Source organism: Protobothrops mucrosquamatus, unplaced genomic scaffold (assembly GCF_001527695.2).
Source record: "Protobothrops mucrosquamatus isolate PMUCROS unplaced genomic scaffold, P.Mucros_1.0 scaffold10, whole genome shotgun sequence".
Taxonomy (NCBI): domain Eukaryota; kingdom Metazoa; phylum Chordata; class Lepidosauria; order Squamata; family Viperidae; genus Protobothrops; species Protobothrops mucrosquamatus.
In genome coordinates, this window is record NW_015386397.1 from 3,427,248 (window position 1) to 3,454,493 (window position 27,246).

At 39.1% G+C, this 27,246-nt stretch overlaps 1 protein-coding gene across 1 annotated transcript; it reads right to left on the bottom strand.

Moving 5' to 3' along the window:
• Positions 1 to 2,055: 2,055 nt before the first annotated feature.
• Positions 2,056 to 25,348, bottom strand: NFE2L1 (nuclear factor, erythroid 2 like 1). The gene is made up of 5 exons (XM_015810437.1): positions 24,839 to 25,348; positions 10,188 to 10,406; positions 8,407 to 8,496; positions 7,462 to 7,623; positions 2,056 to 3,822 (listed from the first exon to the last, which is right to left on the bottom strand). Exons 1-5 carry the CDS (start codon positions 25,346 to 25,348, stop codon positions 2,509 to 2,511), a joined length of 2,295 nt encoding a protein of 764 aa, XP_015665923.1. The 3' UTR covers positions 2,056 to 2,508.
• Between the last annotated feature and the right edge of the window lie 1,898 nt (positions 25,349 to 27,246).

Here is a 27,246-nt window from a genome sequence, read left to right on the forward strand (position 1 = left end):
TTATGACAGTGCATTGTTCTATCTCATAACATTTGACATATCATAACCTGTTTGTCTAATGCAGGGGTGTCAAACTCGCAACGTCACGTGACGTGTTGCGACGTATCGTGACTTTTTTCATTGCCGGCAATGGGGTGGGCGCGGTTTCGCCATGACGCATCTGGCCCACGGGCTGGCAGTTTGACACCCCTGGTCTAATGTTTAAACTCAAGTGTATGACGCCTCTGCTAAATTCCCTTTATATCATCGTTTGCAGGAAGTTTTTCAGTCAGTTGATCCAGCTAAACTTGCTTCTTTCTATAAATATGAGAAAGTACTACACACAGTTTTACAGAATTTGTTAAAGGAAAATATCCGAAATCAATTTGTAAAGATATGTAACTATATATACTTACAAGAAGCTAAACATCAGATTCTTCATCTTTAATGGCCTTTAAGGTATACAAGATTAGTTTCAAAAAGGAAAGTTTTTAATAATTACACTGATGCACTCTACTATTATCACAGCTAATAGCCATCTGTGCATTCATTGTGACAATGTAATTTAAGACAGCAGTTTCAACAGCCTACAAAAGAGTAATCAGCATTGCTGTAAATATATAGTGGATTTAGTCCTGGATAAAGAAGACACAAAACCAATGTTTAAATAGTGAATAAGCCATTTTATTTTTGTCCTGTGCTCACACTCTCCTCACTTTCCCAATAGCTCATAGAAACCATTCAGAATAAAACCTCAGAAATAAATTAACACATGCACACAACAGGGCTCCATCCTTCCCATCCAACAGCTCCAACACATTTTGTGCTTCAAATTTCATGCTCTTAATTCCAAAAGCATGAGAAATGGAGAAGGCTTCATACGTATACTTCTTATCCACTCTCATATTTTTTCTGGAAAAGGTCTTGGCCTGAAAAAAAACCCTAATATGTTTGCAAACATTGCTTTATACCACTTAAACAATGCATCCCATCTCTACAATCCTCAGGAGGATGCCCATTTCAGTGTTATGCCCTCACATATCATCACATACACAGGACTGAGTGGCTGGAAAAAAACCAAAGCCATTTAGCTCTACAGTTGCTGGTCAAGTCAGTAATACTTCCAGCTGTGCTATACTGCAAGTTAACAGCTTCGGGGATGGCCTCAGAACTTGAGGCTAGCTGTGTTCAAGGCACTACCCTCACCCTTCGCCTTATTATTATTTTTTTCAATGGAGGAAGGGGGAAGTTGGAATGACATCCAAGGACAGAAGGGAAGCCAGCTGTGGAATCATCATTAACACATTTTGAGTCTTTATGGCAGAAAAAAACTTTCAGTAGCTTTGATCTTCAGGGGAAGTACTACCCTTCTATCCTACATGCATACTCTTAAGTTCATTCTATAGCCCTACAGGGGAGAGGAAACAATATAGGAACACAGAGTTCTAAAACCGTAATAAATTAAAATCAAAGTGTCCGTTCAAAAAGAGGCTTGCTGTAGATGGCTTTTAACACAGCATGCCCACTTAATAGAAGCAAAACCCGCTGTGATGTAGACCAAATAGTGATGGTCACACACCTTGCAGACTCTAGTCAATGAAGATCTATACCTTTGGCCCTACACTTCCTTTCACCCAAAGCAGTCTCTCTAAGCCAATCAATGGGAAAAGACAGCTTTATAGCATGCAATTTTACCATGCACCATCATGTTGTAATACATCTTGATAGTGGCCCAGAATTAATGCTGGCTCCTCACTGGGGCAGGTAAAATCTTTAACAAAGTATTCAATTGGTGAGGGATGATAAAGATGCATTTCTATAGTAATCCTATTAACTCTTTCCACTCCTACTCTGCCAAATATTTGTGGTAATTGTTGAAGTACAAAATGGTAGTACATATAAATTCCTTGAATGGGAAATTCTTACTTTTAGCTTGAGGGAAATGTTTCTCTTGCTCTAGTACAATTTTCTGTGCTCCTTCTTTAGTTAAGTACATAAAAATTTATGAAGAAATCATGGCTAAGTATTCAAATTTAGGCATGGTTTTGAACTGCATATAATTGACGTCAAATTAGTTTTAAAAAATCCAACCAGCTACCTGAAGTATCCAAGACTGGGAATTCAAAGGAAAAAAAATACTCTTAGGTCTTCTCAATCTATTCATTTAACTTTTCTTCCTTTACAAAAAGCCAGCCTTATTCAATTTTTTTTATCCTCTGCTGATATTTCCCCCCTCCCCCCTGCAAACACACATTATGCCAGCTAATTCACACTCTCATAATGTTCAATTGGTTTGAGGCTTCTGGAAGCACAGGTCTTTCCCAACATGCTTTGCCATTCCGCCTCTCAAGACTTGTAGGCCCCCTGCCTAGCAGTATGCTCCTATACACTGGCTGGCAGCTATCATGGTTTGAGAAGATATATTGGATAAGAAGGCATGAAAGTTCCTCCAAATTCTTCTGGGCTCAGCCCTTCTCGAAGTTGCAGATTCAGCAAGTTTTATGCTTTCCAAATGATATTCATCATCTTTCACTTCCTCCTATCTTTCTGTTTCCTTTCTTGACGCCGTCCCTGCTGGTCAGCCAAGGAACGTGGTATTAGAATAACACTGCCATTACTGGCATGTTGTAGAGCATACTGATTTGGGGAATAGGGCTGGCCATTTTCATCACGCAGACGGCCGAATACCTCCTGGTAGAGGGTCTGCATCTTTTGCTTCATTTGGCGGATGGACCTGAGGAATTCCACCTTCTCCCTGAGCAGCTTTGATTTGTCTCTCTGCAAATCATCTACATCCCGCTCCAGATTGAGGATAGTGTCCAGTTTTCTTTTACGACAATTCTGGGCTGCCATCTTATTCTTGCCCCTTCTGCGAATGTCACGGATTAGACTAAGCTGTGCTTCACTCAACTGATACTTGGACAGGAGTTCATTGAATTCCTCTACTGGCAAATTGATGATCTTTTCATTGGGAAAAGGAATCTTCATGGCTCTGGCTCTATGTTCATCTCTACTCATCTGCTTATCTAGAAAATCTTCTTGCTTCTCTTTGGAACTCTTCTTTCCCACACTAGCTGGCTGGGACTCATCAGTGTCTAAGGTCCTGGGGGCCATGTTATATGTGTGATTGTGACCCACATGCTCAAGATAAGGCAGGTACTGCAACTGAGGAGGATTCTGGTAGCTCATCCGACAGAACTTGCTGTATTCTGGCTGATACCCAACAGCTCCTTCCACATCTTCAAAGTCCACATTTTCGGTATCAGAATTGTAGCCCACAGCTCCTTCCTCAGAAAAGGAGGAAGAGGTCGAAGAGGATGATGATGCTTCTGAGCTGCTGAGAGAAGCAGGGCTGTGACTTGAGTCCAGGGAGAGCCCTGAGTCTGAATCAAATTCCTCTTCCAAGCGGGATGCCTGCACTGGGTTGAAGCCTTCTTCAATAGCCAAATCCATTAAACTAATCTCATCCAACATGGCTTCATCCAGAAGCCCTCCAAGAGGGTCTGGGAGTTCAGGCCCAGATGTTTCATTTGTAGTACTGTTTAGCTGGGGAGGGAAAAAAATTCCACTTAGGTTGGTAGAGCCAAATGTGGTATTGAAGCCAGTGGAGTTATCAGGAACCAGCTGCAGCAAAGCTGAGCCCCCAACCACTGAAGGACTTTCAATTTCAGAGCTGAACAGAGAAGGAAAATCTTGTGTGCAGCCAGCTAGCGATGCCTGATGCAGGCTGACATTCTGGTTAATAGGGGTAGATGGAGCAAGGCTATAGTTGGCTGTCAGAAGATCTCCACTTGGATTGTTGTATAAAGTTTCTACAGCTGTAGTGCTATTTACCTCCATGCTCTGCAAAAGAAAAAGAGACTGTTTAGATTCTGCAGGTTTCAATCAACATCATTAAAAAAATAAAGACTCCAAGAAAAAAGTAACAATGAATTATGCTTCCATTAGCAGAATGGATATTATTGGTGGATCAAATTTACCCCCACTGCTTACAACACTTAACACAGACATAAAATCTGTAGGCCCTCCAATCTTCCAGAGCAAGGGGCATAAAAGATAGTAGGGGCAGTATATTGGATTTAATTCCAAACCTATTATGTTATATTCTTGGCACATTGGCCTGGAAAAATGTACACATCAACATTTATGGTAACCTCCTCATCCACTTAAATGGACAGAAAACTCAGATAGGGAGTTCACTGTAAACAAATCAGAAATTAAATACCATGTTCTTAAATAATCTTATTACTTACTGCCCCATAATCATCAAGAAAGCATCTAGGAAGACCTAGCTATTGTTTTCCTTCCAGGTATTTTCTACATATAAACGCATATCCTACCCAATTCTCCCCTCTAGCCACAGAGCTTTTGGCAAAATAGAAAAGCAGGAGGAGGGAGGAGAATTAACTGTTATATAAGTAAAACACTGCTACAAGAAGGGATTCCTGAGCAGAAGGTAAACATCTAGCACAGACATGTCAAACACAAGGCCCGTGGGCCGGAAGCGGCCCGCAAAGTGGTTTCATGTAGCCCACGAAGCCATCCTGGAAACAGTAAGGGAACGGCTCCCGCTGCCGTGGCCCTGGCCAGCTAGGAGCCAATGTACAATTTTCTGGTGGCCATCTATGCTGAAACGCATTCAGTCTTAGGTCCACAAGGCCGTCTGAAAACAGCAAGGAACCAGGCCCTGCCACGTTGGCTTTGCCACCTGGGTGCATGCTGGGGAGGTGTCACCCTTTGTGAGAAACGAAGAAATGCACCATCGCCTGGAAGTGGCCAGCAAATGGCCCTCACCTACTTCACATATCTGGCTTGATGGGCTCCAGAGGAGGGGTTTCAGCAGGCAGCGAGGTGCTCTCCTCACAACGCCAAGAGGCTGAGCCAGGCGATGCAAATCCAAAAAGAAGCGAGACGCCACCCAGCCCCCAGCCTGCCCGGTTTCGGCAGACAGCGGGGCACTCTCCTCACAGCCCCGAGTGGCTGAGATGGGCAGCTGGGCAGCGCGAATCTGATGAGAAGTGCAATGTTGCCTAGCCCCCAGCCTGCCCGGTTTCGGCAGACAGCGGGGCACTCTCCTCACAGCCCCGAGTGGCTGAGATGGGCAGCTGGGTGGCGCGAATCTGATGAGAAGTGCAATGTTGCCTAGCCCCCAGCCTGCCCAGTTTCGGCAGGCAGCAAGGTGCAAAGCTGACGAGCTTCACACTGCCGGCTCAACCTCTCGGCGCTGTGAGGAGAGCACCCCGCTGCCTGCCGAAACTGGGCAGCCTGGGGGCCGGGCGGCATCGCTTCTTTTTGGATTTGCGCTGCCTGGTTCAGCCTCTTGGCGCTGTGAGAAAAGCGCCCCGCTGCCTGCCGAGACCGGGCAGGCTGGGGGCTGGGCGGCATTGCGCAGATAACGTTGACTCTCACACTGCTCATGGCATCCCCTCCTCCAGAGCCCACCAAGCCAAATATGTGAAGTAGGTGAGGGCCATGTGCTGGCCCCTTCCAGCTGATGGTGCATTTCTTCATTCCTCACGAAGGGTGACACCTCCCCAGCTGCGTTTCTTGCCTGTTTTTCTCCCTCCCTCACCTCAAATATTTTCCCACCACTCTGTACTTAGGAAGGAAGGAAAGAAGGAAAGGAGAGGGAGGGTCTGAGGGAAGTCCTGCCTTAGTCCTGCCCTGCTGCCCTTTCACCATCCCCTTGCCCCCTCCTCCTGGCTTATCCTGGGGGGTCTCCCATCCTATTGCTAAGGAAGCTTTGGATACAAAGCTGGGTCTCCTCCCATGGAGAGGGAATGGGCCTCCCTCTGACTTTGCCCTCGTACCCATCATGAGCAACCTGGCTAAGGAGAGCAAACACAGCAACAGCAGCCTTGAGGAGGAGGTAAGTGCAGCTGGGTGCCCCCTTGGGGAAGTGGGGCTGGGCTTGGTGCGCGAGGGCCAGGCTGGGTGTTTGACCTCTGCTGCCCAGGGCTCTGGGCAGCCCGCACCACCATCCAGGCCCCCCCTACATGGCCTGAGAGGAACAGTGAGGCTCCTCCAGTGGACCATGCCTTGGCACTTGCCCTGGTCCCACCCCCTTCTACCAGAGACTCTCAGATCTGTCCCACTCCTGCCCAGGCCCCCACAGGCACTCTTGACGCGAACGATGTAGAGCTGGCCATGCCCACCCAGTAGGCCACACCCACTCCATCCATGCCCACCCAGTAGGCTGCACTCACCCTGGCCATACCTACCTGGCCCCCCGAGGGAAACCACAATGCTGATGCGGCCCTCAATGAAATTGAGTTTGACACCCCTGAATTCTAGCACAATATTACAGATCATCCTGCTGCCAGACCAGTAGCTATTTGATTTAAACATATTAGTATGTTCTAGAAATGAAAGTGAAGTGAGATTTTAAGTGAAATTCCAGGGACAGAGACCATCTATTACTGGTAGTATTTTTTTTTAAACCCTGGCAAGAACAAACAATATATGATATAATTCAAGTACAGACATGCTGTATGGTTGTGCATATGAAGGATTTGTTTTTAGGTTGTATTGAAGTATTAGAATCCTGATGATTGTTTGGATTTCTCCTCTGGTAAGTGGTTTGGAAGGGTCTCTATTTTACTATCTTGCTGGCAATCGCTTAGTGCCACACATTTTTCTCATTTTGATGAATACATTCAACAAGATGGTTTTAAGAAAGTTACAATTCTACAGAATTTTGCTTTTATCCTTTGTGATGAGTGTTCCATTCTATGCTCCTACCAAATGCTATAGGAAAAAAGTCCTAGCACAGTGGTTCTCAACCTTTTTAATGCTGCGACCCCAATCGGTCGTAAGTCGAGGACTAAACCGGTCGTAAGTCGAGGACTAAACCGGTCGTAAGTCGAGGACTACCCAACCGGTCGTAAGTTGAGGACTTTCCCTGCCCGGGAGCGCCGCGCATGCGTGGTTCCGCCCCCTGCACTGGCCGAGGCGTAGCTGGCAAGCGGCAGAGACAGAGCAGGCCAAACACCAGCTGGCCCAGCCCAAGGAAGGTAAGGCACCCGCCGGAAAAGGAAAAAAAAAATGGCGGACAAAAAAATGGCGGACAAAAAAAATGGCGGACAGTCTTGCTTGGCGACCCCTGTGAAATGGTTGATCGACCCCAAATGGGGTCTCGACCCACAGGTTGAGAACCACTGTCCTAGCAGGAGTAAAGAAAGTGCTCTGCACTACAGATACTACAAAGAAAATAAAATGTTCTGTTTTACATTTGACTGAAGCCTTGCATAACAACAGCAATTCAATAGCAATATCGTTAATTAAATTCTCTGATCCAAACTGAAGGCTGGAACTATGTGTATGGGAAGACTCAACTTTCTTCCACTTCTAGGACTATACCTATAGATTGTGGGAAACTGATGCAAGCAGGCAAAGAGCAATGCTAAATCTAGCAAGCATGGGAGATTATCCTACATATATTGTCCTGGAAAAACCAAAACATGAAGCAATTGCGTTCCTTACCTGTGTTTCCATGATAGACATGAGGTCCTGCCACTGCTGCTCCAGATCAAAGGGCAGCTCTGTTTCTGTCAGAAGGGGAGAGAGGAGACTGTCTGACACGACAGAAGGCCCACTCTCATTAGGCAGAGAGTCAGTTAGGCTGGGAACATCTGCAGCTGGAAACTAAAACAAAACAGCAAAGTGAATGAATTACGTTTTAGGTGATATTAAAACAGTAATAAACCATTCTTCTTTCCTTTCAATTTATGAACTTTAGAGATTCTTTTGCCACATGCTAGAGCAGTCCAGCCTCTTTCCCAAGATTTATTATTTACTTAAATATATTTGACACATTTTTAAAGACATGAATAAATAATAGTAGCTCAAGATATTGTACATTATATTCCTTCATAGAAATCTTGTGAATAGGTTGGAATAAAGGATAAAGTTTGGCAAAGAACTCTTAGAGAACCACATGGAGGAGTGGGAATAAGTGAGATTCAGTCTGTATGCTATTAACCTTTCTAAGTCTACACTAGAATAAGACCAAGTAAAGAGGGGGAGGGAAAGGGGGTTCATTTTGCAAGGCATGCAATGCCATCATTTTAAAACAGACAAGGCACTTGATTTAGTGGGTGAGCAAATTCCTGCATTATTCAGGAGATTCTGTTCTTCTCAAAGGATAGCATACTTGCCTATTTCACAAGGTTGCTGCAAGGACATGAAATGGAAACTCAGTTTATTGCTAAACTGAAATGATGACTGGAACTGACAAAGAGTGAACACTAAGCTAACTTTCTCCAACCTGATGCCCTCCAGATGTGTTGGACCCCAGCTACCACAATTCAACTTACCATTGCTGCTGATTGAAAATTACTGGAGTTGCAGTTTGATATATCTAGAAGGCACAGCATTGCGGTAGGCAACCAAACTGATCAGCTCTACTTCCAAAGTGAAAATATGTACCTCTGAATTTTCTCCAAAAGGAAATGTAGCCTCCAGCAATCTAAGACACTCCTCCAAGGACAAGGTTGTCTGATCCTCCACCCCAGGCGCCTAGGAAAAAAAACACAAGGCCAGACAATGAAGATAATCTATTCCTGTGGTTTTCTAATGTTCAATATTTATGTTCTTTTTCTTTACTTCTTTTTTTCCTGACCCTTAATATGAAACATATAAACTGAACCAGGGACAGAATGGCCAATGTTTGGTACACAGGATCTGCTTTTTAATCTTTTTTTTTTTTTTGCTATCAGGAGTAGGATGATAATTTCAAGTTAATAGAAAAAGGATTTTCTGCAGCTTTTTGCTTTCAGGGAATTGCAAGGGTGATGGCAAACATGGTTTAACTGTCATTATGCCTCTTTTAGAATTTATAGCTTAAAATGTCAGTGAATTATACAATCATTTTTAGTTATTCATTTACATATCAAATATGGAGACCACTCATCTCACACACAAAGTGCAATTTTAGTCAAAATATACTCTGGAGAACAGGGGGGAAAAATCATGTGTGACCATCTGCAAACCTATGGCTTAAGATGTTCCACCCGAGTCAAAAATAGAATCATCTGCTCAAAATCTGATATATTTGATCCAAAGCAATTTTTTAAAATTAATTTAGAATTAATTTAAAATTAATTATTCTCAACAAAAAGTAAATATTTAATTAATCCAAAGGGCAGCATTTCAAGGGCCTGTCCAATTTGTATACATACGTAATATATATCTCATAACCTATCCCAATAAAAAACAGAAGCAGCAAACAAACTGTATGAAAACTTAAGTGCTACAATTAAGATATAACTTTCATTTACAGGTAGTTCTTAACCTACAACCACAATTGAGCCCAAAATTTATGTTGCTAAGTGAGACATTTGTTAAGTGAGTTTTGCCCCATTTTACGACTTTTCTTCCCACAATTGTTAAATGAATCACTGCAGTTCTTAAATTAGTAACACTGTTGTTAAGTGAATCTGGCTTCCCCACTGATTTTGTTTGTCAGAAGGTCACAAAAGGGAATCACATGACCCCAGGACACCGCAACTTTCATAAATATGAACCAGTTGTTAAGTATCTGAGTAAACCACATGACCCTGGGGAGATGCTGCAATGGTCATAACCATGAAAAATGGTCATAAATCACTTTTTTCAGTGCCGTTGTAACTTCGAACAGTCACTGAATGAACAGTTGTAAGACGAGGACTACCTGTACTTCTTGTCAGATGAAATCTACAAAAAGTACAGGTGAAGATTGTTCTGAATGCCTGCTTCCCAAAGAACAGTGCAGCTGAGCCCTTAAGTATCCATGAACCAGAGCCTATTCTGCCCTCTTGAGGACTATTCTCTGCCCTGCATATGAATTCTAACCGGAAGATATTGGAAAAACTGAACTTGACAGTCAGCAGACTGGCTATACAGATCACAAGAATTTGGGCAACAAACTCTATGTACCCTCTATTCTCATCCACCAAAGTCCAACTAATAAGGTGCAAATTTCTATATATCTTTCTAGCTTATTCCAAAAGCTCAGTCCACTTTAATATGTAAGCATATAAAAACATATAAAGAATTTTACATATCGAGAAAATATAAAAACAGTACCCAAAAGAAAAATATGGGAGATAGTCTACTTCTCAGAAAATGAACTGAACTACAGGTTGCAATCTTCTTTACTGGACAGGTATGGAGTACAACCTCAGAATGGTAGGAAAGCAATCTGTGCTTCCCCATCAGGGTGTTTTTACCTGCGCAGGGAAACTCTCCCCTGTCTCGCCATCCACTACCTCAGTTCTGTCAGCGATGCTGCTGTCCCCTCTGTTCCTCCAGCCATCCCCACATTCTTCACTGTTACTTGGTTCTTTATCCACGTCGTTTTCTTTTTGGCGGTGGCTGTAGTCAAAAATCTCACGCCCAGCACCAAGGTCAATATCCTGTCTCCACAGGATATCAATTAAATCAATATCCTAAAAGGAAAAAAAAAAACAGGGAGAAAGAAACATGACTGCCTCTCTTCGTCAAAAAGACTTATTCAGGAGGATGACCTCTCCTACAAAACTTCCAGCACAAATGCCTCCAGCTTCTTTACCCAAAACACTACCATAATTTCATCCATTCTGTGATATAGGCCCAACACCAACATTTGACCCCACTCACCTCTAAGTGCCGCCCTTCATTCTGAATGGGGTGTGGTCCCTCCTCCCCTGATCCTTCCCTTGACCATCTCTGCTGCCGTGGTGCTCCAGACATCTTTCCCCCCCCTACAGCCATCCTGCACAGGGAGCTTGCCAAGAGTGGCTCTGCAAAGGAGCTGCTCCGGGCCCCAAACAAGGGACTCCATGGACAGCAACTGAGCTGTCTCCTCCTCCCTGCCCATGCTACGCAGCAATGTTCTCTCTGTCCAGGCAGGAGTCTGCAGCTTTAACTGCTCAGACGGCTGGCTGGGTTAGAGAGGGAGGGCCAATTGTCATTCCGGATTGCTGCTCCATAGCGGGTTTGCATCAGCCTGTGGTGCCATTCTGCCTATTTGCATAAAGGGGTGGAGATTCTCTGCATTTTCAGCCACCTGATGCAACTTGAAAAGCCGGCTTGCCATGCGTCCTATGTCTTGCCAGCTCCCTCAGCTGAGCTGCCTACCTTAACCAGTCCTTCAAACTGAAAACAATCTCTGCTGAATGCACTCTAAACAAATCTGCCTGTTTCAACCACAAAGCAGTGACCTGGCCTCCTCTATAACAGACTTTAAACAAGGTTTATCATACCCTAAAATTTTCTTTTTCATCCCATGCCCTACAATATCCTACAAATTCTTCAGCTACAGGACAAAGATCACCCAAAGCTATATTCATTCACATACTGCAGCAGGATGTTCCTTTCATTCAGGACCAGAAATGCCTTCCCATTCTTTGGAATGTTTTTTTAATATTGCAAACAAATCTGGCTGAATGATGCTGAAGGATCAGCACTTGGGGCTCCACCCTTCTACATTTCCATTTCCAATGGAAACCACATCAAATTATCATTATTCCTATATAATACATAAGTGGCAAAGAAGTCTTGAATTAGGGATGCCAAGTATACTCATTTTAACTAATTTCTCCTTGCTCCAGACAGGAACATAACAGACTAAATCTCCCTTCATTTCAGAACATTGGGGAATATAAAATGCAGCAATGTTACAATCTTTCTGATTTGTCCACCCAATTTCAAAGCACCGATTGTTCCATCTATATAAGGAACAATAATTCAGAGTAAGCTTGTCTCTAATATCTCTATCTTAATTTAACTATTCTAGTATTAATTCAAATAATTGGTCCAGTATTTCAGAACTAATTTACAGACAGACTATTCTGCAACTGCTAGCTCCTCTGTCCTTCCTCAAACTGGCTGCCCTAGACCTTCAGCATCTTCAGCTTCAAAAGACCCAATTGTTTTTCCATGGCCTAACTGATCACAAACATGTATCTGGATCACATCTTCCTCCTCTCCCTATCTGGCATTCATTCAAATTAATTTTAATCATCCCCTCCCTAACTGCAAAATACAAGCTTTCTTCCATGGAACATTCAGTGCAAATAGAAGTTTTAGACAAAACACTATTTTCTTCTCCTTTAGCCCTCCTATCAACTATTTCTTCAAATTGAAGATTCTAATCCAAATGTATACTTTTTCTAGTTACTTCCAGACTATGAGTGTTTAGAAGTGATTGGGCGGTATAGGTGGAAAGACCCAATAATGCTTCATAAGGTACACCCTTTGCTCACCCCAACTTCCATTGTAAAGCAGGCCACATGGATCAAAGATATTCTTAATTTCAGACACTGCTATCTATTTTTCTCAACTGCCTGCTCCCTCTTACAAGTATTCTTATTTTGTAATTCTGTCCATCTCCCTCCACCTTTTGTGAAAATCACTGGTACAAAATACATAATCATCATAAATACATAATTTTCTTTCTATAATGAAAGCATCACTGAAAGATCCACATAAATTAAGAATTCAAGCCATGATTATACCTTTTCCTCCAATATGTATGATATTTTCCAATCTATCCCTCAGCCAATGTATGCTACATTCTTTCCTACTGCACATCTTTTTAGTACATTGTACCTGAGCTGTATCTGGCCTGAATCTATCATAAAAGCAAGCAGCAGACAGACATGAGGGGTGAGAAAAGAGTCAAAAAGAAAGGATACCTTTCTCATGTCCCCAGCTGCCGCTCCCAGAGCTGTCCACCCAGATCATGGTCTATGTAGAGCGTAGATTCCGGGCAGGCAGAGCTGGGTGACCCGAGCTGAGTGCCGGACAGACATCTCCAGTTTCAGTTAACAGTTGCTCTTTTTTTGGCAGGCTTGCTAGCTGCCCCCAAATTGTTTGAAAGCCCCCCTCCTTCCCAGCATGTGACCCACAGGTGCTGTGCTATAGCCAGTCCTCCTCCCTCCCCTCACTCCAGCATGAGATCCAATCCTCAGCTCTCTTCTGCTTGTCGCTTAAAGAGAGGAGTTCCATCAAATCCCCACCCCCTGCTCAATGCCCAAGCTGCAGAGATGGAATCCCCACCCCATGTGTTGTGCTGTGGCTGCAGTGAGACTGAGACAACACCCCCACACACACCCGTTACCTAGGCTGCAGCCGAAGGCAGTCCCCTCCCCCAGGTCACCGCGGAGGATGCAGAGGGAGCCAGGCTCCGCCCTGTGCTGGTTACCTAGGTTGCAGAAAGAACCAATCCCTTGCCTCTGGTCCCTGCTGAGGATGCAGGAGAAAGTGCTCCTCCTTGCATTCGTCACCTAGGACGCAAAACACACAGCCAATTGCTTTTTAAGCTTCCACCCCACCCAGGCTGCCCTGGGAGCTGCAGCAGCATTCAGGTCTCTCTCTCCTTGAAAAGCTCCCATGCTTGGATGCCCCACCCAATGGTTGCAATGATGGTTGCAATGGTGCAGGGGGAACAACATTAAGGAAGCCTTTCGAGATAGTACTGAATATTTTCTCCTCTTTTCTCTCCATCGGAGATTACCCAAAGTTCTCCCTTTCTCATCAATTGAGATTTCATTCACTCTCCAAAAGAAGCAGAAAAGTGGCAGGCAACAAAGTAGAGTGTTTTATACAGGTAAGAGATGAAAATCATCTTACAAGGAACTTTTTGACCCTATAAATCAGGATTAGAGTCTCTTTTCCCCCAAATCCCCCCAATCAATAATTACCCTAGAATTTTAGTTTTTGATTTTCAGCTTTCAGAAAACTGACATAAAATAATGGAATAAGAACTGCAATTTCTCTCTTTACTCAAGTAATTTTCTTCCAATTCCACTAATAATGAATGAGATGTCACTGGAATACAGGTGGAAAAGTCACCAGATACAAGAAATGAATACTAGAACACCATACATTAAATGAAATTCTGCATCAAAATTAAACATAATTATATATAAACCTGCTTATGGTTGGAGTTTTTTGGTCCATTTTATTTTCTTATTTTTAGGAAAAGAAAGAAAATGTAGAGCAAAAGCTTTCCACCATTGAAAATTCAGTTAATAAATTCCATTCGCTCACAAGTTTTATTATGATTGCACCACATTTACAACACTTGCTTTGCAGACTTGAAGGAGAGGCTTCATTTGGTTCAGCATAGGAGTCTTAGCAGAAATTAATGCTATATTATGCTATATTGCTAGGATATTATATTCTAAGAGTAATGCATTTTCCCCAGCTTAAGGTGTTCTTGCGCAATAAACAGAGCCCTAAGTAAGAACATTTTCCAATATGGCTGAATATCTGTAAATCCAATAGTGCAGCAATTTTTGTTTTTGTGTTGGCCCAGGTTAGGCCACTAGAGAAGGGCAACTAGATAATTAGGATATCTTCTAGCTCATAAACAAAAAACAAGAACTGTGTGGTGGGCTGAGAATAAGAAAGCCTCTTCTTTGACAAAAAGAGCTTTTGAAAGCCACAATCATATCAGCTATTGATGATATGATCTCTGCTTTCAAAGAGCTCTTAGTAAAGAGGAAGATGCTGACATAATATATCTTCAGCCTATTTAATTTCATAATTGGTTGTTTTCATTTATATCTTTTTCCATAGTTACCTATCTGAATATCATTTTTGAGTGTCTGTCCTTTATACTTTAGTAACACATAAACAACAGGCTATGTTAGTAAATAAAAAATAATTAGTCTTTAAGAAGTATTTTTTCTGTATGAAAAAAATATATTTTCAATTCAAGTTTTATTCTGGGCATTACTTTTTAAAATATTGTTTCAAGAAACTTTCCAGGACTCTTGGACCTATATTCAATACAGCCTGCCTGCATCCAGGACAAGTCATACGCCTTCCAAAAGCAATGGAATAGCAGAAAGTATTTATAACCTACTCCTATTTCTTAGGGAAATCTTATTTAAATGATCAGAGAAAGATTAATGTTACCATAGGAAAAAGTACATTTAACAGAATAGTAGGAAAAATAAAAGCAAAAAAACAAACTCTCCCAAACTGAAACTGAGTTTTTTAGAATTAGTTCAACATTTAACTAGTATCTCACATTTTATTCTGACAGCTTGCCAAAATCTTACTTCAGCATTTGGCTGCTTCAGAGTTCAAACTTACAATCCTCTTTTCAAGCAGATGCAACAGACGGTAATAATAAAATATTTCTGCAATTTAGCCTCATGTTATTGTACAACTCATGACTTTCCAGTGAAGAAAAAGTAATTACACTTTTTAAAAAAATGTGTCACAGTATCATACTCCTGGAAATATGGCACCATTTTTGTAAAAATTACGTTCTTGGTTAACAATCCTAATTGGGAGTTGACTTTTCATCACTAAGCAAAGCAACTGTTAGGCGAAACATCATATACATTAGCAACAGCAGTTCCAGCAGTCCTGGTTACAGTTGTTAGATCTGGACTGCGCTGTTGTTAGACAAAGACATCAAATTTCTGACCTATTCACCATGCTCGCCTCTTCATCTCCTTCACCTGCCTATTTCACACCCATCTCTACCCTTTCAAGCCAACCTGCACTCTATTGCCTGATCCTGCCATCCTATTGACCATCACTGTCTTTTTTCTCCTATTTGTACCATCTTCTTCCTCCCACGGACAAAGCAACTGCTGGCCCTTCACAAGGCTTTTAAGTGCACACTGCCCTGGGTAGACTGCCAAACATCTGAATTCTGAAAAAGTGACCATGGGGCTACAACCGTAACTTTGAAGACCAGTTGTAACCATTATTCATTCATTCATTCAACACCTACATTACTTTGATCAGTCACTGAATGAATGGTTGTTAAGCAAGGACTAACTGTATAGGCCATTTAGAACAGGGGTCTCAACCTCTGCCGCGCAAGTGAGCAAAACCCCATCCGTGCAAATGCAGGATCCAGGCAATGCGCAAAACCACGCTCCCCTGGTCCACAGGGAACAGTTCCCTGGTGCCCAAAAGGTTGGGTCCAGCTGATTTAGAGTTCTTGAGAGATATCTCAAATGGAAATATTGCATTAAAAGACAACTTGGGTATTAAAATTGAAGTCTCAAGCAAAAGCAGAGGGATGCAGTTGGATCAAAGCTGCACAGCAAGATTAGCAAAACTACTACTGTATTTCATACAAAAATTAGGTAGAGTTGCTTCTAGGTTTTGAACAATACAAAACAGCCATACACCTAGAGGACCTCCATTACTTGTTGATGCAAACACATTTTTTTCTATTTCTTCTTGACAGAACTTGGTGGCAACAGTTTTTGCCATTCTTGTCATAAAAAAAGAAATGCAAGCAAGTATCACGAGAATAAGCAAATAACAAACAACAAACATGGTATGACACATGCTGCTACATGGCAATGAAGATGGATAGACAGCAGGCTGGCTTGCTGGCTGACTGACTGGCAAAGTCTAATCCCACAGAAAACTTACAGCTGCTCAACGATGTCAAACCATGACAATCCCTAAAAATCCCTAAAATAAGGCCTATAGCAAAAGCATCACTGTAGTATAGAACTGAAAAATTAAAAGATGGTAAACTACATTCTTGCTAAAAGATGTATGTTTCATTATTAAAAATATAATATTTTAAAATTTGTGCTTTCCTTTACTAAATGTATTTTAATATATTTCAGTCTCAATTCTTTGCATCCTGTTTTATCATCCTAATTCTATGCTAAACAGCTTGACCTTGTTCAAAGTTCTTCTAGACATCACTGCAAGATCCTGAAGAAGTTCAACATAGTCTCAGAAAATCTTTGCCCGTATACTAACTAGGATATGTTAACTAAACTTCATTAGTGTTTACATGTTGGAAAGAGCAGGGGTCACCTGAGACAAGAGAAAATCAGGATGTTCTCAATTGCTAATGTTTATAGTCTACGCTGCCCGAATAGAGACAGACTTGAAATGAAGAAGGCTACTGTAACACAACACAAACTCTAGCAATTCTCATCACATGTTGCCTGAACTAGACATTTATTTTTATCCCTTGGTGTGGAAATATTGTAGTATAATTCAAATAATAAGCTTTCTGGAAGAACAAGCCATCTGTAGTATTCACCCTAAAAAGCATAAAAGGTAAAAAAAATAATATTAAAATCCAAAAGACAAACCCAGAAAAATATTGCAATGGTATCTTAGAAGTACTAGCAGCATCAAGTCTTTAGACTCATAAACGTAAATACCTTTTAAGCTAACTCTATTTCCACCCCATAAACACACACACTCACAAACCCACTTAATGGGTAGCTGTAACTTCCTAGTTTCTTATCACCCAATCCCAGGGTGCATAGAAACAACTACGATTTAAGAAGCATATGAAAACTGAAGCAGGACTGAAAAAGCAACTCTAGAAACAGTTAAGACAAAGAAGCCAATTAGAGAGGCAGCAAGTTGAGGGGAATGACTCAAGTGTCTGAAGAGAAATAGGAACACAGAGTCCCACAAAGGTATGTTCCAGAGAACCACTGGAAGGACATACAGAAAGTAACCTTGGAATACGATTTATTTTTTTTACTTTTAAAATCATGGCTGATAGGAAAAACTGAGTTAATAATAACTGAAAATTCAGAGGTTCATAAACTTTTCCTTAGAAGATTGTTTAAGAATATCTAAATAATATGTAGAAAGCAGTTGCATACATTTTCTGCATTTGCAAAACTGCATATTATAGCCATTTTCCCACTTATAGCATTTTCTAGAAATAGCCAACCATTGTTGTGCTTATATAATAGTAATAAGAGTAGGTTTTGTTATACCTGGGTAACTCTAAAATAGTGCTTCTCAACTATCTGTAGTGAAGGACCAGTTTTTTTTATTTCCAATGAACATTAAGACTTTATATTTATATATAATAACAATTAGAAAAATAAAATTTAAAAAGGCATAAAAATACAATTGTTATTGTTAAATTTAACAGACATAACTCTGTTAAATTTCAATAAAGTCAATTAGAATAAACATCATAGGAAAAAAAGAATTACAATTGTACCTGTTCATTAAAAGTGTGTGTATAGGCAATTAATATAGAGAATCACTATTACATAATTTTTTCCTCATTCTGCAATTATAACTAAACCAAAAGGTATGAATAAAATAGCAATGTCCTGTATTAAATAGCTACAACACACTTTAACAACAAACATTACTTATATATTTAGTTTTTAATATGATAAATGAGCTTGATTCTTGCTTATTAACCTATCTAATGTCAAACTGCTATAAAAAATTCTACACACTCTTGAATTCTGTACTTATTTTATCATGAACTAGTTATCAAACGTTTTGTGGACTGGATGTGGTCTCAACAATAGAACTACTCTAGTGGGAAAAGGAATCTTAGTCTAGTTCTCTTCATAAGAAATATCAAGTAAAAAAAATAAGATTTTTAGGTAAATGTGCATATGTGGGGGTTTATTTTAATATGTATAACCATGTCCACTCCAAACACATTAAAAGATATTATAGAATAGATAATTCAAATTTCAATTAAGCTTTAATAATACTTTCCAAAGCTACTTCTAGCTAAATAATTTTGTATATATGAGTCCATAAAAGATGGAAAATAATAAGTTATCTTAGTTATTATCTTAATAACTAAGTAGCTATCAAAACTCAGGGCAAAGACAGTGGTCCAGTCAGATCTCTAACAAATTCTGGATAACAAGGAAACATTTATTCTTAAATTCTACCATAAGATAAAATGGAACAACCATTGGGTGAAGACATAGTGGAAGGCAATTATTTACTGCAGTTTAATCTCTTCCACTGTAAACAAATGTTAGTTAAGATACAAAAGTAAATACATGTATCATAATGTATCATATTACATTATGGTTGCTAAGAAATAGATGCCTACTCTATCCAGCAACAGAAACACTGAAAACTAAATTGGCATGTGGTATTTTTGCAAATAATTTAATTTAAAACATAACTACAATTAATTCTAGGAATAGTTGTATGCCTATGACATTTAAAAAGAACTATGATGTTCAATATGTTCAATATGCGAGTAGATAAATAGGTATTACTTTGTGGAGAAGGTAACAGCACTCTGTGACATCAGGCTGGCCAGATGACCGCAGAAATGTCTTTGAACAGTGCTGGCTCAATGGACTTGAAATAGAGATGAGCACCGGCCCCTATAGTCGGCAACGACTAGCAGACTTCTTTACCTTTTTTTATGATGTTCAATACAAACAGAGGCTCCTCATACGCTGCTTCATCTCTTGCCCCAAATTAGCTAGAATGGCAGGATACCCTTTATGTTAATAATGCAATGTTTTCATAGCATCTCAAACTTTCTTCTGTGTTTCAGTATTCTCAAAGAAAAACAAATTTGAAATGCTGCTTTAAAATAAAGTTTATTTTGCCAGCAAATAGGGATTTGCATATTTCCAAGGAAACTATGGGGATGTGCCTGGATAGTTAGATGAACAGATTGTACATTGTTAGAAAAAATGATCTAGTGGTGAGCATTAAATACTGGATGGAAATCCTGGGAGATGTGATAAATTCCAGGAAATGCTATGGAGCTCTTCTGTAGAAAAATCCAAACTATAAATTATTATTGTAAATCTCAAAAAGGTACAAGTAGGCATTAGCATATTAAATTTAATAAAGATTTTTGTTAAAAGTTTCATAATGATGAAAAATTGGAACACCTTCTATTATAAAAGTCAGGAGTTTAGAAACTCCTTTTCCAGCTAGCAAATTCTATTAAAAGGTACAAGCTTTGTTGAGCTTGGAAAGCTTATGCCTGTTAATAAAAAATGTTAGTTGGAAAAGGTGATACCAAACTCCTGATATTTTTTTGCTATCATAGACCCGGTTCTCTTCTAGAAATGTTATCTGTGATTTAAAATCTTTAAGAGAAATTATACTTTTTTTCAATTTATAACCTAAAAACTACGAAAGTGCAGAAATTAACATTCAACTTTCAATAAGAAATTAACTTTCTCTATTTTCAAATAGCAATCAGAAATGAAGCAATTAAATGACATAAACTCCCAAATTCAATAAACCATGCTATCTAGCAATGTCTTCAGGCAGAAATAGCTATGTGGCTATTGTAGGAAAGAGACTTTTCCTTGGAAACTGTAAGGGGAAAAAAAGTTCTGAGGCCTGAATAATGCTTACCTGTCATATCTGGATTAGAATGAATTCCTTTCTGTCCAGTCTAAGCACTTAAAATCCTCAACTGAGTACATCCCAATAGTAAAGAGAATATATTAAACATGAGAGTTTAAAATACACAAATTAAAATGCATTTGGAAGCTGTATGAATTTGAGGGGGGGGGAAAGGAAAACAACATCTTAGACTCACCCCAAAATAATCCCAGCATTCATTCCTAGTACTTTGTAATAATACAACAGTGATCAAGGTCCTAAAGCTCAGATCTATATTGGGATGGGTTCTTTTATCCAGAAGCCCTGTCCACTGCAGTTTAACCACTGCAGTCCTCCTGGATCCACGGCTGACACTGGAAGATCATGTGTCGGCCGTGACCAGGGGGGCGTTTTATCAGGTTCGCCTGATCCACCAGTTGCGCCCTTTTCTGGACCGGGACGCTCTGCGCACAGTCACTCAGGCTCTCGTCACCTCCCGCCTGGACTACTGTAATGCTCTATACATGGGGCTCCCTGTGGGGAGCATCCNCCAGGGGGAGGGCCTTCTCTGTGGGTGCCCCCACCCTCTGGAACGAACTACCCCCCGAGATCCGGACGATTCCGGACCTCCTACCTTTTCGCTGCGCCCTCAAGACATGGCTTTTTCAACAAGCGGGTCTGGCCTAGGGAGAATTTTTAAATAGGGACAATTTTAATTTAAATTTTAATTAATTATACAGCGAAAAAAATATTTGGTTTTTAACAGGTTTTTATGGGGGGGATGATGTTTTATGTGTTTTAATATGCTGTAAGCCGCCCTGAGTCCTATAGGGAGAAGGGCGGCATATAAATCCATGTTAAATAAATAAATAAATAAATAAATCTCTATAGTAAGAATGTTCTATATAGAAAGAAATTCAATACTCGTGAAAGGGTAACTTTCCCCATTACAGAAACTGACATTTTAAGAGGAAGCAAGAGAAAGTCTAAAGTCACACAGTAGATTAATATCCTCCAGTAGGAACAGCATAGCTCTATTCCATTGTTCTTATAACAATAGTTTATTGATTATAGAGATATCCTGCATCCCCCCTCACAATTGTCAATGAAATTGAGTTAGGTTTACCCAATATGCTATGGCATGGTTTGTTGAAAAAGTCATAAATGGATAAATTCACACAATACATTCTTTTAGAACTAAATGAACTATAGTAATAAAAACCTGTGAACTTTAGACAAGCTACAAATTCAATTTCAAAGTTAAGTGAATACCTGAACTTGTTTATCTAAAGGAGTACCCAACTATTTTAAAAGCTTCCACAAGTTGTGAGATTACAGTGGAATACAAATTGAATAAATAAAAACAAATTCAATCACATCTAATTCCTATAGCATTAATTTAATGACAGAGCTTATTAAAAACCTTGATGCATTTCACATTGCTTTGAGGCCCACATTTCACACCTAGGCCATGAGGCTGATGATGTAAATTACCCCAAAGAAAAGAGGGTCAGTTCATCTAGGTTCTACAGGAAATTCAGGGGTGTTGGGGTTTTTTTGGGGGGGTGTTAACTATGTAAATAAAGTTTCTGTGTTTCAGGTATCAAATATTGCAGGACACTGCAAAATTTTCAGTGATGTCACTGAAATTCAATGATACTCCAATGATCAGGAAAAAAGATGGATTTCTGGGACTATGGCCAATTGTATTTTAAAAGTTCAAGAATTCATGCCCCACCACTAAGTTTTGTTGGGAGGATAATCCATAGCACTCATTTCACCTCTACTTTAAAAAATATATCTTGTTCACTGGATTGAAAAAAAATTGCATATATTGGCAAATTGCCAATCTATTACACAATAGTAATAATTTTAGTAATAATCTTGAAACGTGTGGAAAATATTAGTTAAAATAATTAACAAAGATTATATAAAAACTAATTATGTTCAGGACTAGCACATTCTGTTCATTTTATATACTGTACTCCCAGATTCTGTTAGGGTATATTACAAAGATATAAATACATATTTAAAAAAATTTAAATGTGGCAAGTCTTTACCATTTTAATCCTAGCCTTGAAATGTCAGTCCAAAAACCATCAGGAAAGTGTCCAGTTGAAGATGTATATATTTTAGAAAGCTTTTGATACCTTATTTCCTCATTTTTGCTCATTTATATGTAGTCTGTATACACAAAACAGGCAGAACTCAAGAATAAATGTATTGTCATCTACCTTGAATTCCATATTATATTTTCTTCTTTTGTCCTCTGTATGTTCACGGAATTCCTGATTAAGATTGAACTGAGTCCAATCTTCCATCTCATAATTTTTTAAATTATCTATTTATACTCCTAAGTACATGTATTTTTTAGTCTTCTGCACTCCTGAAAAGAAAGCAATATATTGCCTCATTGAATCTAAATATTATGCCCATATCATTGCCCTATAGATCTGTGTTCCCCGTACCTAGATTTCAATACAGACAGCACATAAAATTAATTCCTTTTGCTGGTCAGCAAACAAAAAGGACTCTTATGGCAGCATACATTGAATATTAAATACATTTATTACAGAAATTCTTAACAGCTATATAGATCTCAAGTTCATCCTGAATTTATTTTAAGGAAAATCACTTTCAAGTTGTTCCCTATAATATATATTATACTGCATAAGGTTAAGGATCAAATGCTCAAATGCTTCGGTAATGTGAAAAGTCACAGTGCCTGTACATAACTGCCGTAAAAGAATGAGTAGTTTAAGAAAATGAAAGGACCAGCAAGGACCAAAATACTTGGATATAAAAGTATAGCATACTTTTTTCTTGTCTCATATATCAAAATGAACCACAGATTCGTTCTCTGGTTTGTATTAATCATAAAAAGCCATTGCAGTGATATGGAAACTTCAAAATAAACCATGGAAAGATACGTTATTTATGGCAGCACCATTCCAGAGGAGGAGCTCCTAAGCAGGTTTGTTAAATCAAATATTAGACATGTCATAGCAAGCAGAGTTTGATGAAAATCTAAATCAGATGAGCTTTAATAAATTCATTTACTCCTTTTATTTGCAGACCCTGTGTATTTAGAATGGCAAACAGTACTGATTTTCAGATTCATAGCCAAGGACTATTAAATATCTTGGTTTCAAATCTGTTTAAAAAAACCCTCCAATACAGATAGTTCTTGGCTTACAACCACAATGGAACCCAACATTTCTCTATTTTAATGACCTTCAGTCTAGACAACTCTTCATATTAGTCAGCCTCATAATTGTAGTTGGGAAGGGTTATCTCATTTTTAACATTTCAATTTTATTCATTTGTTATAGCCATTTTAGAAATAAGTCCTTTTAAGACATGAGGGTTGAAACCTCCACAAAAGTGGCTTCATTTTTTGTTCTAAAAAATAGTATTTATATTTTCATAACAAAATTATTCTTTCAGCTTGCTAGTGACTTACTTTTACTTCAACGGAAAGCCTTCCATGCAAAGCAAATTTCACTTTTATATGTTACTTTAATATTCTCAAGGGCAAAACCTCTGAAATCTTTACTCTATATTTGCCCATGAAAGAGATGAGGCAACATGACAAGGGAGGAAGACAGTCACAACAGCTGCTTCAACACACCGCCCCCCTCCAAGCCTGGATACCAGCTCTAGTAACACAGTCCACTTGCAACATAAGCTATCAGGGATTAAGGATGGTCTGGAAGTAGTCCTATATCACCATGTGTTTGGGAGAGACTTCAGCATCCATGCAAATAACTGAACTCATCACGAAATAAAACACAAGTACAATACAAACAAAGCAAACCAGAACAGACCCTTATAAAGTAAATCACATGGGACAGCAGAAAGAGAAAAAAAGAGAAGACTGCAAGGGATAGTTTTTATTGCTTAATAAGACTATAAGCACTCGCTTTCTTAAATACATATTAGAAAAATTCCTTGGAAAGAATTCAAAATTGATTAAATCATCACCAACTTAATACATGCAATGAAATTATTATCTATTACTACAAATTAAGCTGGGGGTGTTATTGAGATGCCTCCCACTTAAAAAACAGTTAAAAAAACTAATTTAATATATCCAAGGTGTACCAAAAATGATACCCCATAGGCTTATTGCAATATGTTTCATTATCCCTTTCTCCAAAAATAAGATGTTATGATATTTAGGATTTTTCAAAGGTCATTTGTCATGAATAAGAAAATGTAAAACCCATGTAAGTTATCTCAAATTGGATAAAAATAGTTTTTCTTTGAATTTTTCTTTTGCCTGAACCCATTTCCCATTACAAAAGATTGTGTGTACCAAAATATAGTCAAAAATCTCCCAAAGTATTCCTATTAAGGTGAAAATCAATGAAATTACCAATGGTAATTTGCTAAAGTAACATAAAGATCATTGAATTATGTTGTTAATACAGATAGTCCTTGAGGCACAATCATTCATTCAGTAACCATTCAAAGTTATGATGATGCTGAACAAAGGTACTTATGACCTGTCCTCAAAGTTCAATTTTCTAATAAACAGTTTTGGGTAATGAAGGAAAAGGTTTGGGAAGCACTGGTTTAGAAGAAAATAGCAACGTTTAAAGTATTTTATGTAATAAATTGTTTATGAGGTCTGACTTTTGAATTATACACCATGTATCAAAATAGATTACTAATACTGTTCTGGTTCAGTCTTATCAAAGAAATGTTAAAATATTGCCATCAGTATATTTATTAATAAAAGTTATAGAGATCCTCAAACAATTATTTTCTATTACTTCATTCCATAGAATATTGCTATACATACCTCTTTAGTTAGATCACCATTTATTGGAGGAGCCACTGCACCTAGGTCTTCCAACTCTTCACTATATGCTTGTTCCATTGCATTTTCTCTGACTACATTGTCTGAAGCGGTTCCATTTTGCAAGCCACTTCCATTCTCAAGAGAAATTCCTGTATTGGGCTGAGCACCAGAGACAGAACCTTCAGGATCTCGATGTACCAGCCAAGCACTGACTTCAGTGGTGGGCACCTGAAACCTGTCCAAGGCCCTCACTTGGTTGAGAAGCCGTCGAGCTGTAAAATAGTAGTCCAGATCTACACTTTTGGGATGTATAACATATCCATCTAGGGTGTTCCGCAGGTTGTGAAACTGTGTTTGAGTGTAAGCAGAGCTCTGGCCCAGAAAAATCTCCCGCAAGGGAGGGAAATGTGAATTTAGATAAGTATCTACATCCACCCTCACTCCGATCAAGCTGAGAAAAATGGTGAACTGAATGAGTCCTTCAGTGAAATATTTCTTCAGAAAAAGCATTTCTAGAAAGAAAAAGTATATGTAGAATAGGTTTAATAATATTCAAATATCTCTATACTATTATAGAACAAATATACAACAAATGCTCATATTCCATTTTAAAGGAAAATCTAAATGCATTCAGATTATGAATAAATTTGAGAAATCTTCAGGAATTAAAAAATTCTCATTATTTTTTAATGGAATAGCTTATTCAGAATACAAAATTGTTTTATAACAAAATGAAGCATATAAACTCATGTGACTTACTGTCTTAATGAACCCACACAACAACTTCCTTGAATCTTCTATTTTCCCACAGCAACTGCAAGATGGAACAAGTCTTCAAGAGCTGCAAGTTTGATCTTCCCCCTCTTTCTTCTTTTCACTCTAAAAAGCTTCCTGAAGGAGCAGTTAAAGAGTACAGGGTTCCAGAATAGGGAAGACTCTTCTGCTGCTTGCTGCAAGTTTCATCAGAAACTGAAACACACCCAAAAAATCAAGCAGATGCATTAAAAGGCACCATATTTTAAACCAGTTCAACACTTCTTTTTATTTTATGCAGGCTTAATTTAAAAAAAATGACACAACAGGCCAAGTAAACTTTAATTTAGCATTATCCTACAGCTCAAGGGGGAATCAATTTGGTGTAGTAGTTAAGGCATCAAGCTAGAACCAGGAGATCATGAGTTCTAGTCCTGCCTTAGGTACAAAAGGAACTGGATGACCTTGGGATAGTCATTTTCTCTTAGACCTAGAAAAGAGGCAATGGCAAACCACTTCTGGGAAACTTTGCCAAGAAAACTATAAGGACTTGTCCAGGTAGTCTCTGAGAATCAGACATGACTGAGGGGGAAAAAATGGTTCAAGGAACTATCAACTTGGTTTCTGACATCTGATTACCCAGCAAAAGCCAAATATTAACACTCCAAAGAATACTGGTGTTTGCCTCCTTTTATTCTCTCACCATTGAGAGTTTACTGTGGGTGATGTTTAAACTTGCTGATTATACCTTCATTCAGCATAAATTTCTGAGTAATTTAAAAGGACTTCAAATTCACTTTCAGTATTAAGAGATGTTGCAGTTTATCAGCACAAGAGCTATGTGTGCAACTATTTCTCCCAGGTCATGCCTACAACTTCATGCCTACTGAAGAAACTACTGGATTTAATAAAGGACATGACTTCTAATATATGGATGGATCCTTGCTTTAGCTATTCAGATTCTTTTAACTCTTTTCCCTACTCCAGGAACCACCAGGGCTTGTGATTCTACACCCTTACATTACTAATAGCTACAGGTGTTCCCAGTGACCTCTTGCCCACTTTTTCCCAGATTCCTGATTGGGGAACATTCTGATTGTCAATCTATCAATGTTTATAGAAAGCATGTGCATTGCCTTCCGGCTTGGAAGAGGAGATATAACTGCTGGCAGGTCAGTATTTGGCAGATTCATTTAAATTTTTGAACTTATTTGGAAACAATAGAGCTTCTTTCATTTCCCTCTCAATTATCTATCCAGTGAAAATTATGGATAAAGTGGCATTCACAATCAAATATTTTCCTTATACTTTCACATATAAGTGTACAGCAAACTTCAAGCAATAAAATTTCTGTACATCCAATATTAAATTGCCATTAAAATGCATCTATCAAAATGAATTAAACATTAAAAACATATAAAAGCATTTTCTGATAAAAAATAGAAACATGAGGATAGGGAAGGTCAATATCCCACCACAATAATTCTACACATATTATCAGAAAACATTGCTACCAGTAGCTCAAATTTTTAGAATTAAATATAAAGCCGTGAGAGGAAGTTTTGGCTTTCATTTCTTGAGCTTTTTAATACACTTTTTCCTTCAATTAACTTAAAATTGTTCTTAAAAATCTATATCACAACTATTGCTTCATC